General features: G+C 33.8%; 1 protein-coding gene across 8 annotated transcripts in view; it reads left to right on the top strand.

Annotated features, from left to right (window-relative positions):
- Positions 1-17,339, top strand: part of PRPF40A (pre-mRNA processing factor 40 homolog A) — a gene marked incomplete at its 5' end in the record, with an annotated part of 54,919 nt that extends 37,580 nt beyond the window's left edge. For 4 of the 8 annotated variants that reach the window (XM_081051481.1, XM_081051479.1, XM_081051477.1 and 1 more), the window contains 13 exons: positions 765-873; positions 1,724-1,874; positions 2,685-2,818; positions 6,724-6,838; positions 7,021-7,112; positions 7,211-7,327; positions 7,639-7,776; positions 8,105-8,200; positions 10,688-10,774; positions 10,859-10,955; positions 11,041-11,102; positions 12,049-12,180; positions 13,548-17,339. In XM_081051481.1, the coding sequence (XP_080907607.1) occupies positions 765-873; positions 1,724-1,874; positions 2,685-2,818; positions 6,724-6,838; positions 7,021-7,112; positions 7,211-7,327; positions 7,639-7,776; positions 8,105-8,200; positions 10,688-10,774; positions 10,859-10,955; positions 11,041-11,102; positions 12,049-12,180; positions 13,548-13,640 (1,423 nt within the window). In that variant the 3' untranslated portion in view covers positions 13,641-17,339. Of the gene's footprint in view, positions 1-764; positions 874-1,723; positions 1,875-2,684; positions 2,819-6,723; positions 6,839-7,008; positions 7,113-7,210; positions 7,328-7,638; positions 7,777-8,104; positions 8,201-10,687; positions 10,775-10,858; positions 10,956-11,040; positions 11,103-12,048; positions 12,181-13,547 lie in introns of all 8 variants that reach the window. The other 4 variants (XM_081051480.1, XM_081051478.1, XM_081051476.1 and 1 more) reach the window with 1 other exon arrangement.
- Between the last annotated feature and the right edge of the window lie 2,410 nt (positions 17,340-19,749).

Genomic DNA, 19,749 nt, shown 5'->3' with positions numbered 1-19,749 from the left:
AAAGTACAGCATAGGGAGTATAGTCAGTGATATTGTAACAGCTGTATATGATGTCAGAGGGGTAGTAGACTTGGAGGGGGGGGTTATCACTTTGTGAGGGGTGTAATGTCTAATAGTTGTGTCGTTTTATATACCTGACCTGAAACTAATACACACAAAAAATAAAGCTTGACTCCTTTCTATTTAACATAAGAATTGAAATTTTTTCTATTTGTAGTTAGAAGCAGGCTATTTTCATTAATACAACATTTTGAAAACTGGCATTTGTATATCATTCTTGATTTTAGAATGCATTACTGTTTAAAGTGGTGGGTAATTCAATGTTAATATTTATACAGTAAGCTATTTAGTTCACTTTTCCTATGTGCTTCCTTATTTTCCTCACTCTTCCAGAAAAGCTTTAGTGAAAGACGTCATTTCTTTAAATATTCTTCTATTTCTTTAAATATTCTGACAGCCTTTTGAAGTCCTATAATTTAGTTCCATGGGCAGTTTGGTAGTCTCTGTAGCAACTCTAAAAAATAGAGATAGTCTTGACTACAAAACATTGCTCAATTGGAGTGAACCCCTCTGTAAGGAGAAATGGAGGCTTACACTGTTTTGTTCTTTTACTTAATTCAAAAGTTTTCCTTTGTGACATAGTCGTGAACTTAGAGTGGAAAAGAGTGTTTACTTGATGATTTTAAATTTAGTATAAAATTAAAATGGTTTAAAATTTTTATTAGCCAATATAGAGTAACATCTAATTTTTTTTTAACAAATAGAAAAGCTGAGCAAATGTTTGGAGAGTTGGAAGTCTGGAATGCAATATCAGAACGTGATCGTCTTGAAATCTATGAAGATGTTTTATTCTTTCTTTCAAAAAAAGAAAAGGTATTTATTCACTCTTAGTTATTGGTGTTTATAGATAAAATGTTTCTTCATTCTGATTTGGAGTTACTTTATAACATGTCCATTTTTGTTAGTTATCCAGTTTTTATGTGATACAGCAGATGTTTATTAGAAGGTAGGTTTAAAAATAGATACCTCCTATAATAGTAAGTACTGATGTGGGCATAGTAGGTACAGATTTATCTATACTTGAATTGTCATTAATTGGCGATCTTATGCCTACTTTGAAAGATTAGGTAATTTTTCTTTTTAGCTTATTAGTTTAGAAAATATTCAGTATTTTTGCTTATAATGGATTTATTTGTGATTCTTTTATAAGAAGGCCAGAAATGTAATGGTTTCCACTAAACTGTACTTGTAGGATAGTGTTTTATAACTCCTTTTTTGCTCATGACTTTTATTATGCACCAAGTTGTATATTAGCCAGGTTTTGAGAGACTTACAGAAATTTATTACTAACAAAAATTTTAACGTAGCTGGAAGTGGTTGAAGACCTTAGCACTTATTCATTGTGTGATTTGTCTGCAGTAACTTTAGTTTTACACCGTCTCTCTAATATATAGTTGTAGGAAGAGACATTTATTGTGGGGAAAAGGGAGAAACGTGTTTTCAAGATTGCAGCTTTAGAAAAGAGGTAAAAAAGTTGAATGTGTAAGTACCAAGCCAAGCATTTAGGCAACAGCACTGGAAAAGTAAATAACATTAATATTTAGAGTAAATGGGTAACATTTGAAATTTGGTCATCAGTTAGAATGTAAAGAAACCTTAATTAATTGCAGTTCAAAAATACTCTCTCTGAACTTCAAAACACATATTCATACTTCTGTTTTAGGAGCAAGCAAAGCAGTTGCGAAAGAGAAATTGGGAAGCCTTAAAAAACATACTTGACAACATGGCTAATGTAACATACTCCACCACTTGGTCCGAAGCCCAGCAGTATCTGATGGATAATCCAACTTTTGCAGAGGATGAGGAATTACAGAGTAAGCTTAATAACTAAATGGCAGAAATAGTTTTAAAGAGTCCAGCAGCAAAGAATTCTCACTTTTTTTATGAGACCGCTAACTGAATTTTACAGTTGTTTGTCCATTTGTAGATAAGTGTTTTGTTTGTTTCTAAATAGGATATTTCTTTCTAATTGACTTTTGTGATTCAGAATAAAAATATTCTTAGAGAAATCTGAAGTTAACTTTATCAGATATTCCTTGAAATATGTTTTTCATAGGTCAGTTAAAACTCTTTGCCATTAAATGTGACTTGCTAAGAACCAAATTAATTACCACATTTTACTCACCCTGTCTTCTTGAGGTAATGACTTTAAAGATTTGCAAAAAAAAAACAAACAAAATGTATTAGCATTATTTTAGATTAAGCTTCCCCAAGTTTGTCTTTTTGACCTACTTAGTTGCTTTTTAAATTACAGCTTTCTTGGTTACTCCTATGCATACCATGCTTCAGGAAGTTTGAGATAGAACCTAGAATTCTATACTTTGAAAACTCCTTGGGTGATTCTGATATTCTGACGAATTTTATCGTAATAATTTTATTTTCATTAGTTGTGTCGTGTGTATGGTCTTTGTTTCATCCTATGATGCAGGGTATCTTTTAATGAGATCTTTTTGGAATTTTCCTTAAATGTTCCCTAGTTAGATGATTACAAGTTATATTTAAGTTTAAATACAAGTATTTTGGAAAGGTGAATTTGAAATTTATAGGGAGTTAATGCACATAATTAAACTGCTTTCCTTACTAATAGTTGACATTTTAATTTTTTTTTAACTGAAAAAAACTAGACATGGATAAAGAAGATGCATTAATTTGCTTTGAAGAACACATTCGGGCTTTAGAAAAGGAAGAAGAAGAAGAAAAACAGAAGAGTTTGCTGAGAGAAAGGAGACGACAGCGTAAAAATAGAGAATCTTTTCAGGTAATAATCTCTTTTCTAACTTAATTTTATATGTTTAATGAGCTTGAACAATACTGTAAATAATTTTGAGACATCTGATCACAGATCACTAACTTAGGTTTTATGGTGTATTCACACACCTTTAACTCTTAAGTAGATTCATAACTAATTACAGAACTTAAAGACAGCAGCATTTTGGTCTAGGGGAACATAGAATGCTGTAGCACATTTGCTATTTAAGATGCCCACTGATAAAGTTTTACTTGGAAAAGAGGAACAGGATGAGGGAAGACTGAAAACAAAATGTGTGTGATAAGTCATTAGTACTAGTTGGTTTTCAGGCTCTAGAGAATCGTAGGGAACATTGTGGTATAGTTTGGGGGATAGGCCATGATTCTAAAACGCTATATCCATAGCTGAAATTACATACCCTTTATATAGGCTAGTGTCTCATTTTCAACTCCCAGTTGAAAATGCCTTTATTCTCTCAGTAATGGAGAATATCATGGACCAGTGAATTTTTGCATTTTATGTTTCACCAGATTGCCCATTTTAGTGATGATGATTATAGCAGTTAGCATTGGTTGCTTACTGCTTATACATTTTAAATTTAAATCTCTTAGTTTTTATTACAACCTTGTATTTTAAGAGTAGGTACTATTTTAATGTCCATTTATACAGATAAGAAAATGGTCTGGGAGAAGGGAAGTGACTTCCTCAAATTCAACTACTGAATAGTGGAGCCAGAATTTGAATCTGCAGTCTTAATTACAGGGTCTCTTCCATTAAGCACTGTAAGTTACAGTGGTTAAAGAAGTTTATTATTTGAAATAGCGGTTGTTTGGTTTAGGGTAGGGCATATTGCCATACCACAAGGTGGTGCTTCTCAGAACTTAGTGGGCATCAAAACCAACTAGCAGGCTTTTAAAAAAAAACTCAGACCACCATGCCAAAGGTTACTAACCATCTTAAACGTCACAGTTAGTAGCATTATTTCAGTCCTCATTCCATAAAAACTTAACATTTAATACTTTTGAGGGTTTCCTTTATCTTAATGGTTTCCCAAAGAATCACTCAGAGAGTTGTTAAAACCACAGATCTTGAGTCTCACCACCAGAATTTGATTCAGTAGGTGTGGAGTGGGTTTTGAGAGTTTGCATTTCTAATAAGTTTCCAGGTGATGGTGATGCATGGCCCATACTTTGAGAGTTGCCCTAGGCCGTTAGCCTTGCATGATGTAGGAGTATATTGTTCCCATGATCACATTTCAGTTTGGAAGAAGTTAAAAGGGCAGTTCTTTTTCAGTCCAGTGATATAGAAGTTCTACTTGCTTCCTTAATACTCAGTTGCTGAGAATTTAGTCACATGGCCTAAGTAGCTACAAAGGAGGGTAGAAAACCTAGATTTTAACTAAGCAGTCATGTGCCTAGGAAGAAGAGGAGAACAGATTTTTAAGAGGTCAGTTAATATTCTTCTGCAACCATTGAGCTTTAACATCTCTTATAAAGGTTTTGGAATGATTTAAAATAAGGAAACCTGTGTGGTAAAATAATAATAAAAATAAGGAAACCTGGATCACAGAAAATAGAATATACAGAAATCTGGGTCACAGAAAATAGAATAGACTAGGACTGGAGAACGCATAGGAGAAATCCTAATGTAAAGGCCACGTGAGTCTTCTAGCTAAACCTAAACAAATTGGTACGTATCTGGCATGGATTCTGATTACTGTTGATAGAACTGGTGTTAGCATGTTATATTGATTTTGCTTTAGCTATTCAGTTTGGTAATTTTCCTGTGTTACTACATTACCTGTCAGGATATATTTAGAATGTCAGTGAAATGAATTAGAAAATTGACATTTAAAATAAAAAATCATGAATGGAATGTTCTTAGTAATAATGGCTATGTTGATAGCTGTCATTTTATTGAATACTCATTTGCCAATCATGTAATAATAATTGTTTGTCACATCTGTGATAAGGAATGGATGAGTTTTTTTGTTGTTGTTGTTCTTTTTTATCTTGAAACTGGCATTTGAATTTATATCAAGAGTAGAAAAGATTGATCATGGGCTTTAATCGAGAACAAGGGAATGTGTACTGTCTCAGAAGCCAAGATGGAATTTATTTAGGATAGAGCCGTGGTCCTCAAAGCATGGCACTCAAATGTATAGTATCAGTATTACCTGGGAAGTTACAGAAATGGAGATTCTCAAACCCCACATGAGACCTACTGAATAAAAATCTGGGGGTGGGGCCCAATAATCTGTGGTTTTTACCAGTCTTTCAGATGATTTTTTGAGAAACTGCTGAGATAGCGGAGCCCACCCACAGTAGCGAATGTTCAGAATATGAAATAAGACTGGAAGAATAGTGTTATGTGTAATATTTAAGGTATTTAGTGACTGTTGGCATAGTAGGGGTTTCCAAATAATTTAAGGGTAAATAGAGGTAAAATTAAAGCTTTCTCTAGTATTTTGATAATAAGAGAAAAGCTCAAGTTTAAGACGATGGCTTTTCTTGAGTAAGAGCTATCAGTCAAGAGAGAATAAAGAATTGAATGATAGATCTTAGAAGGTTTGGAATTCAAGTGTATCTATGAATAGTTATGTTGTGAAGAACATATAAGGAGACAAAAAGAAGGAAGGAGATGGGGGCAGGATATTAAATTGTCTCTGCAAGCATTGAGTGCCAAGGTTGAGAACCTCTCCTCTAAGAGAAGGAGAAATACTAGGCTCAGCTTTGTTTGAAGCAACTTGTTTTCCATAACCTAAGAGACTAGTCTCCTGCACGCCTCCAAGATGGGCTTAGTAAATAGAAAGAGTATGAACTATACAATTTTAGCATAATGGTTTTCAAACCTGAATTCACATCAGTCATCCATTGATCTTTAAAAAGTAAAATTATAAATATCTGAATTTCAATCTATATGTAAAAAAAATTCTCAGGTAATTCTAATTTTCACTTCTATTCACTATTGAAATGGACTCTGTATCAAAATTCCATGGCTTTATCTTAGCCACCTGGAAGTGAAACAAAAACACAAGCTACGCAGGTGTGGTGAGGGAAGCAGATTCTGGGATCCTAGACAATATCACTGAAGATGGTTTCTAAGCTATTTTAGGGACTCAAAGAAGGGAGCAAGTGAAGAAATTGATCACACAACAGGGTTGGGTTAAGATAGTGTTCCATTTATGTTGAACAGTAGAAACAAACAGGTAGATACTAAGTTTGAAATGAGAATTTTGGAAATATAAGACTGTATGGACATGTTTACTGTTGGAATAGGAGTAATAGATGTCTGGTGTTATTCAGGGCAGTGCTATCCAATAAAAATGTGTATGCCACATACATGATTTTAATTTCTTAACTGATTTTAATTTCTTAACTAATTTTTATGAATTTTAGTAATCTTTTATTTCACCCAGTATATACAAAATATTTAACATGCAATCAGTATTTTTAAAAATTGGCGCTTTTTTTTAAGTAATAAATTTTCAAAATCATTGTGTGTTGTATACTGATGGGATATCTCAGTTCAGACTAGCCACGTTTCATATACTTAGCAGCTACATTTGACTAGAGGTTACCATATTGGACAGTGCAGGTATAGGAATTTTAGGAGCAGAATTTTGGGCCATAGTAAACTGAAACCTGGAAAGATAATATAGCTTTGCAAAGGCCCTTTTCTCTAAAGTACAAAATAATTTTTTGCCTAAAAGCAGATTTTACTTTCATCAAAGAGCCAAGTATTCTTTGCATTTAAACATATTTGGGATAACATTGGTAGAGTAGTTTTAAATATTGCTATGTTTTTAACCTGTGTTTTCATGTTACACTGATATTTTTTTTCTAATGTCCTTAAAGATGACTTCAATACAATGGGTTTGGGATTTTTGTTGGTTTTAAAAAACTTTTTTCCAGATATTTTTAGATGAACTGCACGAACATGGACAGCTGCATTCTATGTCATCTTGGATGGAATTGTATCCAACAATTAGCTCTGACATTAGATTCACTAATATGCTTGGTCAGCCGGGTGAGATTCTCTTCTTTCCTAACTTATAGTTATGATAGTAGTTGGAGTGGGCCAGAGGGGAAGGTCGTTGTATTGGGAAATGGGGGTGGGGAGTGTGCTTTATTTTGTTTTATAAAACAAAAAATAATAATTGCAGCTCTTTGGTTAGAGCTAGCTTTTGACTTCTTTAGTTTTTTCATTAGGATCAACTGCACTTGACCTTTTCAAGTTTTATGTTGAGGATCTTAAAGCACGTTATCATGATGAGAAGAAGATAATAAAAGACATCCTAAAGGTAAATAGTATGCTATTAACTGTTAACCTGTGGCATATTTTAAAAATTGATACCGTATTCTTTTGATATTTGTTATTAACAAGGTTTCTGTGTTTTAGGATAAAGGATTTGTAGTTGAAGTAAATACTACTTTTGAAGACTTCGTGGCAATAATCAGTTCAACTAAAAGATCAACCACATTAGATGCTGGAAATATTAAGTTGGCTTTTAATAGTGTAAGTTACCGTCTTTACTATTACAAACAACTCATTTAACAGTACGGTTTTTAATGTATTCAGCCAAAAGTAGGCTACTGAAATAAGGGAATATGGGTAGGATTTCATAAAGTAGTAGTCTTTCAGGGTTATGTTAAAGAAAGTAATGTATTTAGGTGATGGGCTGATGCTAAGCTTTCTTTGTTTAAATTAACTGGTGTTATAAATTGGCCCTTAACTTATAAATGATGGGAGAAAACTTAAGAATAATTATTTCGATTAACAAAATTATAATTGCACTATTGTAACTGATTGAATATGATTTCTAAAAGTTACTAGAAAAGGCAGAAGCCCGTGAACGTGAAAGAGAAAAAGAGGAGGCTCGGAAGATGAAACGAAAAGAATCTGCATTTAAGAGTATGTTGAAACAAGCTACTCCTCCAATAGAATTGGATGCTGTCTGGGAAGATGTATGTATATTTGTAAATTTTTCATAATGAACTGTTACCTTTACAACTGAAGATAAAAATACTTTTAATTCCTTTTTAGTTTATAGCCACAAAAAGAAGCTGAAGTTATTTGTAGAGTATATTAAATATATTGAGGGTATATTAAAAGTATAAAGCCAACTGTGGCTCTGCATTTAGGAATATTTGTTAAAAATGGCATAGACTTTAGAGAAAAGGAAATAATATAGTAGACTTGGAGGGGACTGGGCTGTCACCGTTTTCACTTGTGTTATATTTCCTTCTAGTCATGTTGGTATTAATATATTTATTCCATATCTGTATTTTTCAGATTCGAGAGAGATTTGTAAAAGAGCCAGCATTTGAGGACATAACTCTAGAGTCTGAAAGAAAACGAATATTTAAAGATTTTATGCATGTGCTTGAGGTAATTTAAATATTCTCATAACTGATTGAAATGCAAAAATATATAAAAATATAAACAAAAATTAAGGAATTCAGAATGAAAAACTATGTTTCTTAAATTAGTGCTTTTATACAAATGTAGTTGCCTGTGATGGTTAGGGAATGTTTTCTATAGAAACTACTTTCAATTGAAAGCTTGTGTGGGAATATAAAGATTTGTATATGGAGACTGTCATGCAGGGTGTCATGCGGGGTCTCTGATCCCTCTCCCCACATAAGAACGCAGGACATGGTGAGGCCAAAAAGGAACACCCACGGAGCCTTAGGTAGGGGAGTCATATCACTATACTCTCACTGATGGCTGGGTTGGAGACACAGGGAGCAGGAGCCACAGAATCCGCAATCCACACTCCGTGCTTGCTAGCTCAGCCACAGCAGTTATATCAGCGGCTAATGGCTAACAGGCAACAGCCGATGGCCAAATAGTCACAGCTGATGGAATCTACTACCCAAGCTAGCACCTTTCCATGTGAGGCTGAGAGCTTGGAAAATGCTCTCTGGGGCTCTGTCCCCACAGAGACTATTCATATTTTAACAGTATTTTAGGAATTCAACAACCACATGGATTGACTACCATGTTGCCCCCGAAAATCAGACCTAAGTGGAAAACAAGCCCTAGCATGATTTTTCAGGATGACATTCCCTAAACATAAGCCCTAATGTGTCTTATGGAGCAGAAATTAATATAAGACCGGTCTTATTTTTGGGGGAACACGGTAGTAAACCTAAAAGAAAACTTACAATTCTGTAAAGCAGATAAAAAACAGCTTTTAAGCATGTTTCAAATATTATACTGCATTAGATGTGTTGAAAACTCAGCGAGGTTCTGAAAAAAATGAAATTAGTACTTTTTTGTTGGAATAGGTAGTGATAAAATTCCAAGTTACTCCGTTAGCTGAATAAGGGTATTTTGATAAAGATTTAAGGTAGGCACTTGTATGTAATAAATATGCTAAATGGACCAGTAATTGAATAATTATTGAATAATATTTGGTGCCTATGTGGGTGAGGTACTGCTCTAATTGTTAGATAAATATTACATATATGAACTTAATTCTCACAACAACCCCGTGAAGTTACAGATGAGTAAGCTGAGGCAGAGAAAAATAATGTCTCTGGGGTTCCAAGCCAAGCTGTTTGACTATAGCAGGGTGTCCAAACTGCGGCCCGCGGGCCAACTGTGGCCCATGATCCATTGTTAATTGGCCCGCAACAAATTCCAAAAATATATTTAGTTTACTTCAGTAAACCAGGTGAGGCAATACATATTTCACCTTGAGTGAGTGGCCCGGCTGTTTGTGTATTTTACCGCATATGGCCCTTGGTGAAAAACGTTGAAAAAAGTTTGGTCTATAGGGTCAATGTTTTTAACAAACATGCTATGCTTCCTGTTATATACAAACTAATACTTTACAAACAAGCTGAAAGCTGGCACTTATTTATTATTACAAAGTTGCATGGTCATTGGGCATAGGTCACTTAATCAACTTATTTCATTTTATTTATTGTTCTTGAGTATCAGTGTTGACAGCAGTTTGCTCTGTTAATATAGTCACATATACCCTGTATTTACTTCCCAGCTGCCTCTAGATTTAGTCCTGTAGTCCTCTAAATCTTTTCTACTCAAAGTGTGTTCAGACTAGCAACCTCTGTATCACCTGGGAGCTTGTTAGAAATGCAGATCTCAGACCCTGTCAGCAGAAATCTGCATCAGAGTCATCATTTGTACAGGTTTTCAAGCGTTAGCATGTACATTTAATTTTGAGGTGTACTCTGAGTAGTGTCTTAACATTTTTTCCTTGATTTAAGAATCTCTAACAACATTCTTTCATGGTCTGTGCTGGAGGTAAAGTGGTGAAGTCATAAATGGAGATGGTTGCACAGGGAAGGGCTGAACGCATTAGAATAGGTTTTTGTACGCCAATAATCTGGCCTTGAGGTAGAAAAGGAAGAAGAGGCAGCATTCAGTGACATACAGAAAAAAATTAGAATCACTTCTGAGTCAGATTTTCCATTTCCACTTGTAAACTGAAGCTGAATTCATTTTCAAAGCCATAGATATGTGCGGCAAGGAGCTTTTACGGCAGCATTCTCCCTTACCTAGTAGCCTGATAGTTTTAATAAAAGGGTTCAAGTCCACAGATATTTCTTTTCTTGATTTTATGCGGGGTTAGATTGCCTGTGGATGGATGTTTTAAGTTTGACTAGGGAGGGAATGCTCCTGTGAAAAGAGTCCTCAATTTTGTATTTGTTTTGAGACCAGCCTTAAAATGTAAAAAGAACATTTTAAGCAAATGTAATAGTTTGTGCAGTTTCAAGGGGGTACATCCTAAATATGCAAAATGGAGTTTAAGAACTTATTTGTATAGCTTTTTAGAATTCTTTATGATCTACTACTGTCTAAAGTAAATGTAAACTTTGAAATTTTCTTTTTGTTTTGCCCCTGTAGCATGAATGTCAGCATCATCATTCAAAGAACAAGAAACATTCTAAAAAATCTAAAAAACATCACAGGAAACGTTCCCGCTCTCGATCGGTAAGGAAGTTTATTAGATGGCACCATAAGTGTACTGAAATATTTGTTAGCCTCATTATGAATGAAATTAATTGTGTTGTTTAGGGATCAGATTCAGATGATGACGACAGCCATTCAAAGAAAAAAAGACAGCGATCAGAGTCTCGTTCTGCTTCAGAACATTCTTCTAGTGCTGAATCTGGTAAGCATATCTTTTAACTCGAGTACAGTTATTGACACTTGAATGTTCTCAAATTCTGACACTTTCTCCTTTTCATGCTGTTTAGAGAGAAGTTACAAGAAATCAAAAAAACATAAGAAGAAAAGCAAGAAGAGGAGACATAAATCTGTAAGCAAGCCTTTACTGTTTACACTAGGCTTTTGTCCTTAACTTCCTTGTGGAGGTAGAACCTTTCTCTGTCCAGTCATATATGTATATGTGTGTGTGTGTACATACACATATTCCGATACAGTTTAGGTGGGCACGTAAACTCAAGAGCTTGATAATTGATCTGTGTCTTAAATCTTCCATTAATATCTTTTTGGTGAGCTTTGAAAAAACAAAATATATGTATATACACACACCATTATTGTTAAGCTTTCCACACTGGTTTTTTTAAAGTGATCTTAGAGAAAAATGCAACTGTGTGTGTTTTATGTATGTATTACAGCTGTTGTTGAGAACCCCAAGTTTAAATGCTTAACTCCTTCCTCTACTCTTGAGCTTTCTCACAGCGTAAGAGCCTGGGTGTTAACCACAAATCTGTTGAATGAGGTTTTTTTTTTGCTGCTCAATTGAATTTGTGCATCTCTAATGAAGGACTGCTTATTTAGGTACTGACATTACATTTTAAGTAATTCCTGCTTCTCAGCAATTTTGAGGAAATAATTTTATTATACAGCTGTCGATCTAGTATGTGATTAAGTTAATCACAACAGTCTATATACATACCTAAATAAATAAGCCAATATTTTATTGGATTGGTAGAAAATGTAATACCTGTGTGCATTTACGTAATAGATATAATCCTATCTTAAGTGTACCTTCATCCCTAATTTAGTGAAACTCTTTTAGTGGTGTATATTACCCTATTAGAATGTCATTCTTCCCAAAGAAAAAAATCACTCTCCATGAATCTTGGAATTATAGAATGCTTGATCTTAACAATTTAAATTTCACCACTCTGGGAACATATACTCTGTTACACATGGATTTTCTTAAATATTATCTATATAGGGATTTTTAAAAATAGAATGATGTCTCTGTGAAATTCTAACATTTTCTATTTACACAGGATTCTCCAGAGTCAGATGCTGAGCGAGAAAAGGATAAAAAAGAAAAAGACCGGGAAAGCGAAAAAGACAGAACTAGACAAAGATCGGAATCGAAACACAAATCACCTAAGAAAAAGACTGGAAAGGATTCTGTAAGTACTTAGAATTCTTTCACACCTGTATTTTCAAAATACAAAAATGGATACTCTGGTTAAATCTATGATGGTGTTTAGAGCTTGTTTAGGTCTGCTACCATTAGAGAAAACGATGAAAATTCAGTTAACTACCTTTCGTACAAAATAGCTTTTTGGTATATATGGTCATAAATGACCCGATTTGAATGTCCAAAATTTTGCGTTGAAGAAATAACAGCATTCCATAACTATTATTTTAACTCACTAAGAAAGGATATGGTCTTTTGCTTTGTGCTTGTGAGAAGTCCACTGGACATTTTCTACCTAACTATTTAAGGAATATAAAATTTAAGACTCAAATCAGGGTTCTCTGTCCAGATGTTCACAGTTGTCACTGTTATTAAATTCAGTTTCAAAAGGTATCCAGTAACTTTTAGAAATAATCATTGGAGGGAAGTGAGGGCAAATGGACAGAAAAGGGCTATAAGCCTAAGTTAAGCCTTATTTTCCCATGTGCATGTGTATGCGTGTGTATATGAACACAATCAATTACACAAGCCTTCTTAACCTAGCCATTCCTTCCGCAAGTGCTGTGGGCTTAGCAAGGGTAATGCCTCTGAAACACCAGTGGAGAGTTTAAACTATGTAGGTAAGCCCTGGCCCTCCCTTTGGATATTCTGATTCAGTTGCTATCGGGTGGAGGGTTTTTTAAATGCTGCACTGGTGAGTCTGATGGACTTCCTTGGTGAAAAATTAGTATTTTCCTCAATGCCTATTAGCAGCTTAACAGTTCCTTCCTTACAATAGGTAAAGGAAATCCCTGAAGGGAAGGAAGATAGGTGAATTTCACTTTTCAAAGGTGGTTTTTTTTTGTGGTTTTTTTTTTTTTTTTAATGGTTTCTTCAGCCAAGGTCTTGACATGCTCATAAATCTCGAATGTTTATCTTGGCACAGTTGTATGCTTAAAGCATACTTTTTTTGTAAAATAAAACACTTAGAAGACAGTCTAGAATCTGCAGAATAGCAAGAGTGCAGTGCTTAGGAAATGAACCCAGCTTCCATTAAATGGAAATAAGATGTTTCATATTCCGTTGTATAAGAGGAAGAAAAAGAAACTAGTGTGTACTGTCATGCCTGATTAACATCTTAATGTTAACTAACTAAAAGCACCATACACAAGTCTCATTCTAAGTTAAGGATTTCTCCTACTTTTGCCTACCCATTGACAGGGTTTTGGGAAAGAGATCAGTCATTTAAACCCTGTGATGTGTCTGTTTCTGTGAAAGAGAATCCATGTACATTTTGGATTCTTTATTTCAAAAGTTCATTACTACTTACCCTTTTGAGTACTAATGTAAATGTAATTATATTTAATGTCTTTTCAGGGTAATTGGGATACTTCTGGCAGTGAACTGAGTGAAGGGGAATTGGAAAAGCGCAGAAGGACCCTTTTGGAGCAACTGGATGATGATCAATAAATTATACCAAATATATGTTTACAGTATGATTTAAAGTCTAATTCTGACCAGGGACTCTATTTTAAAGTTCAATTGAAGTAACACTGGGTTTTAATTATACACAGGAAAAAAAAGTGCATTTAAGTATTGTTATTGTGGACTTTATAAAAGCAAAGGAAATTGAAAATAACTTTCGATTCTGTATCAAGAATCATATTTTCATAGTCATAACTGTCTTTCTGTGACCCTTTCATAGGGCACTGCAGAATGGATTAAAGGTGGCAATTTACTGATAACTGCAGATGTCTCTACTTTGTTCTAAAGTCTTAAGTCATGAGGTGATTTGATTTACTTTATAAAGTTGGATTTTGAAGATATGAGAAAACTTTTTAGATATCTAGTAGTACAAAAAAGGCACCAGCAACTGACTGATAAAACCGCTTTTTTGTGCACTACCCAACGTTAAAGCCGGTATGATCTTTTATGGTGAACCCAGAAATAGGTGTTCGTAATGGAAACCTGGTAGACCCTTAACTATACTGGTGCCAATGAGCACTACTATAATAAAGCCACCATTATTTTTTATGAAACACCTGAATCCATTTTAAAAAAGCTATTGTGAGGGCATTATTTTGAGGTGATGTTTAAAACGGTAACATCAAATCAAATTGTAAATTAGTTTAAATATATTGCCTTAAGGACCTACTAAAGAATGTGCCACCAAACTTTAAGTGATAGTTGCAATACCCTTGTCTAAAACAAAAATCAATGTTGACTTAAACATTTCCTTTAACAATTGTCTTTTTTTTTTTAATCCGATCTTTCTCTTGCTTTTTTTCATTGAGGAAGTCTTTTACCTTCCCTACTCACTGAAAAGTATTGACTTCGTGGTACACATTCTAAAGCATTTCTGATTTGAATATTTTTGTACATTTTTATCAATTATTAAACCTTCTCTTCTAGTGTGTACTAGTATTTATTTCTATGTAAACTGCTCAGCTCTAAAAAAAATTGTATGATCATTTAAAGATAGATGCTAAATCCCTGAAATTTTGCTTCTTTTTACCACATAGTTAGGTTACTTTCCTTTTTTTAATATTTAAGACTATTATAAATTAGTGCATTTGAGGCCCCTACTCTTGTTTTTGACTATGAATTTCCTATAGAATACTTTAGAGAGGCAATGGTTTGGAGCTAGAATACTATTTACATGCTAACTTTTGAAGGTTGGTAATGTAATTTATACTATATTCCTTCAGTGCAGGAGATTTTTTTTTAAATAGTAAATTTTAGCACATAATCTTTGGTATTAGGTATTTTTTTTATTTTGGAACTTTGAGCGATCCTATTGCAAGTTGGGATTTAGAAGGACAAACCGTTCATTTTATTTTTCCTTTATCATGCTAATAAATTTGAAAGTGGGACCGACCAGGATGGCTCTTTCCCATCCTTGCTCCCTGTTTCAACTAAATCTTCTGTGCACTGTTGAAAGCATCCCCTTCCCCAAAAGGGGGTGGTGGGGATTGTTTCTAAACTTCTCTGCCAAGTCATTTTTCTGCTGTGAAATATGACATGACTTTGTAGAAAGTTAGAATCATTATCTGTAGAAAATGTGAAATAATCAGGTTGCTTGCTTGGGTCTCCTATTGTATATTAGAACGAAAACATAACAACAGCTTTGGCGACAGGGAGTTGCCCAGACTTAATTTTCAGACGTCCCATTGTAATGATAGTTAATATTGCCAATCATGTCTAACACTTGACATGGATGTCAGCGGTAGAATCTTTAAAATAAACCTACGATATTGGCAGAAATATTAGTGATGTTTCACAAGAGAATTTGGAATCTGTAACATGTTTTAATTCTATGAATGATGATTTTTTAAACTACAACTTTAAAGTTTTGATTTTTCTATTTAAATAAAAAGCTATTGATGTGTTTTAGCATGTCCTCAAAATAGATTTCTGTATTTCTTATAGAGATACTGTCATATCACAACCTCAAATCCCTACAAAACAATACAAATTCAAGTTTCCCTATAGTTCACCCATGAAAATGATTTGATCTAAAAGCAAAACTACTGAACAAATTACAACTCAAAATACAACAACCTTGTTATAAAAGGTGTAATTCAAATGACTGTAATCCTTGTCTACCACCATTTGATGATTTCATCAAATGAGATTGAGTTGCCAGAAAGATACTGTACAGTCTGAAGGCACAGGTGATAAGATTTTATTAAAGCAAGAGTTCTGTATGAATATTTTAACCAATTAAAGATTTAGGTTTCTAAATCTTCAGTCGGGTAAAAGCTGAAATGTCTTGAATACTGGTTTTATTATAATTGAACAGATGTTGAAACAGGAGTTTGAACAAATGTGTTCAAACAGGAAAGTGTGTTTATTTTCAGATGAGGGGAATTTATACTTTTCACTTAAGTCTCAGACTTAGGTAAATGTTGAGGGTTTATCTTCCCTCATTACCATTAATATTAATTAATGGGATTAAATTCACTAATACATTTAAGATCATACTTAATAGTCAAAATAAGAACTTCAAATATTTGACTTTTTTATTTTCTCCCAGTTAAGTATAAAGAATGCACTGCACGTTTCCCAAGTGTAATTAAATAACTTAGTGCTTTCAAATAAAAGCAGTGGTCCCACATTTTTTTAACATAGTCTTACTTTGACTATTTCATTATGATCCACAGTAGCTCTAGCATATAGATTATTCATGTTTTTCAACAATAAAAATACATTTGATGCCTCCCTGCAAATTTGAAAATAAAGTATCATAGCTATTCTTTTTCTGACTTTTGCTAATTTGGCCTTGTTTTATACAAGTATGACAAGGATTGGCCTAGAGTAAGGCAATCTTAATTCATAGTGGTAGAGTGAAGAAACTGAAAACTAAAATTTTTCTGGAAAGAAGGTCCATAGTTTTCATTCAGCTATTAAAGGGCCTGTGTCCTGTGGTAAGAAGCATTTGCCTAGATGTTCTGGTTTTCTTCCAGTGTTCATGGGCAACTGAGTGCTGACTAAACAGCACTCAGCACTTTATTGCATTCAGAAAGCGGTAGTTCCTTTTATATAAAACTTTTTTTTAAGCCTAGATGCTATTTAAGAGAGAATGGTGTCTAATCAAATAGGGAAGAGTGATGAATGCTTTTTAAAACTTCATAGGATATTTAAGCATATTATGTAATTCAAATGTAAATTACAAAAGTAAAGAACTAAGTAAACATTTCTAAAAGCAAAATCAGGCAAAGCACATTAATTCCTTATATCTTAAATCTGAGACTTCCCTTGGGGATGTCTCTCTCAATACGAGGCAGAATTTTAGTTCTTTTACATTCTCTAGGTAAAACTGCACTAATTTCACATAAAACAAAATGACGTTATGAGTAATTGTCATGGAACTGTTCTAATAGGTTTATAATAATAATAGGCATATAATCTCATTCTATGGTTCTGGTAATACCAGTTTAATAATTCTTACCTTGCTTATTCTTACCTTGCTCTTAAGTTTTCTATTCTTTTGACTTCAATGATGGTCTGCTTCCTGTGGACAGGGATTTGTGTTTCATTGACTGCTGTATTTTGGGGATTAGTACAGTGCCTGGCACATAGTAGGTATCTATTGAATGAATGTAAAATATTAGTTGGCAGATGTACTCAGCCAGCATCCACGATACCCATCATCTATTAAAGGGCTTGAAAAAGCATCATTGCAATAAATCATACTAACCCACAACTAAAGCCACATACATAATTGAAGTGCACTGAAGATAAGTTATGGTGACTATACCTTTACTGTTATTTCAGAAAAGTCCAAAAGCTTGTTAGTGAGAACTTACAACTGCCATGTGGTTTTTGAGTAGGAAAGGAAATCCTCTGTAATGATTTGAAATATACCTTCTTATTGTATTCATAAATTAGTATTATACAATAGTATTAGGTTGGTGCAAAAGTAATTGTGGTTTAAAAGGCTAAAATAATTGCAAGAAACACAATTACTTTTGCACCAACCTAATTGTTTAAAAAGTAACTTTTCTTTGAGGAGCTAACGTTTAGGTAGATCAGAGTTGGTCCTTAAAAGCGCTAATAGATACAATAGCAAAATTCCTACTTAAATTCTAAGCTGAGAACTAATTTCAGGCTCTTTTTGACAAAGGGGTGAAGAATGGTGACATGAGACAGGCACTTAAATGTTATTGGAGCTGACTTAATGGTGAAGTGGGTAGTGGGAAGATTTGGCCCCACTTATCCACACACTTCTCCCCAGCCCTCCATTTTGTTTAGCTTCTCTACCTGGCCTAAGTTCCTTAATTGCAGTAGATTTTGTTTTTCAAACTTGCTATATAAAGACTGCTTTCCTGACTCAGGATCTAGTTCTCATTGTTAGTGATTGATAACTGACTGTTAATTTGATGGTAACTGCCCTAGGTATAAGGTTGACGTTTGCATATCAGGGGAACTAACTCCCCCAAACCCTGTTTTTAATCATAGACTGTGAAACAATGGCTGCCTAATCAGATTCAAAGTAAGCCATTTCTTGATACCCTTTTATGCTGTTCTTTGGGGTATCTAAATGTGCTGTTTATAAACATTTTTTTTTTTGGTCCTGCCGGCAAACTTTTTTGGTAGGTGTTGGTCCCTTGCCTACCTCTACAACTAAACTGAAGACTTGTTCTGAAAGGTGAGTAATGGGGAACAAAGTTTCTATGTTCTGTGTTTGTAATTACCAGATTTTCTCTTCTGTTTATATATTGTTCTGATGTAAAGAACCTTATAGTTATATAAAATTAGACTTTTGTAAATAAATATAATTTATTAGAAACAAATGACACCTTTTACTAAATAAGTTGTTTGTGTCGACTTTCACCTTGAAGCATGTCACGCAGCAGTTCTGTGCTGTGAGGTGCTAGATGCCCACCTTCTGTTTTCTCGGTGTACTAATTTATAAAAAAAAAAAAAAAAAATCGAAAAAAGTATATTAATACTTCACGCATTTGTTTTTTGCTTCAAATTTTTTCGTTGAAATAGAAAAAAGTTTTTTCAAAAAGTAGTTTTAAAAGAAATGGAAAATATATTACGCCTTTTGTATGAACTGGGACGATAGTATATTCATCTTTGCAGACATTTCTGATACAATTTAGGAAACAGGTGCATTAGGGCTAAGAAGAGTTTTATCCAATATTACAATGAATATGTATGTGAATTATAAAACTAATATAAAAGCATATCTTCCAGTGCAAAATTAGGTAATTCTACAAAGTCCAGTATGTGGAACCAGGAGAGTCTGGTAGATATCAAGCTCCATTCTGTGCTATATAGTGTTGAGTCAGCAGGCTCACTGGGCATTCATTGCAGTGAATTTTAGTACATTAGGACTTTTTTAGTTAGAGATTTGGGAGTGGAGAACTAGACTAGAGGACTTAATTTTGAGACATTGGTAAACATCTTTAAAAATGGATGTTACTTGTATATAATGTCCTTGATCCTAACCTCATTTGAACTTATTCCTGTAGTTTGGGTTTGAAAACATTCAGAATTTGTAGATTAAAGGCCTGATTTCTTTTACCAGGAGGAACATTGTCCTTGTGCGAAACTCATCTTACTGCTGAACTTAAATTTCTCCCCCTATTTATAAAATAAAGTTTCAACTCCACTGTATGAGTGGTACAGTGGGAAGAGCACTGGATTGGGAACAAAGACTAATGCAACAATGATTTCTTAAGTGACAAGTTTACACCCCTCTCAGTTGTTTTTCAGCCACTTGTGTAATTTTCTAAAATACAAATGTCCTCGCTTCCCTAAAAAGAATATACTAAAAACAATTTACTACACTTTTCTGATGACTTGGAGTTGTTATTAAAATGATAACTGGAAGGAATAAGTTAAAAGGTATGATTTTTGGAGCTGTATATCCCTCATCAAAATCTATTTGATTACTTCCATACGGCAAGAACTCAAGAGTTTGTATAGGAAAGCATTTCACTTAAAATTTACCAAATATATTTAAATTCTGAGTTTAAGTAGCAAGACACTTTGTAGAAAATAAGTATACATAAAACTGGCAAAACCCCTAAAATATATCAAAAGACTACAACGTATTACCGAATAG

Source organism: Rhinolophus hipposideros (assembly GCF_964194185.1).
Source record: "Rhinolophus hipposideros genome assembly, chromosome: 6".
Classification (NCBI taxonomy): Eukaryota; Metazoa; Chordata; class Mammalia; order Chiroptera; family Rhinolophidae; genus Rhinolophus; species Rhinolophus hipposideros.
Note: the sequence above shows the minus strand (reverse complement) of the source record. Positions and strands in the feature narration are given on the sequence as shown.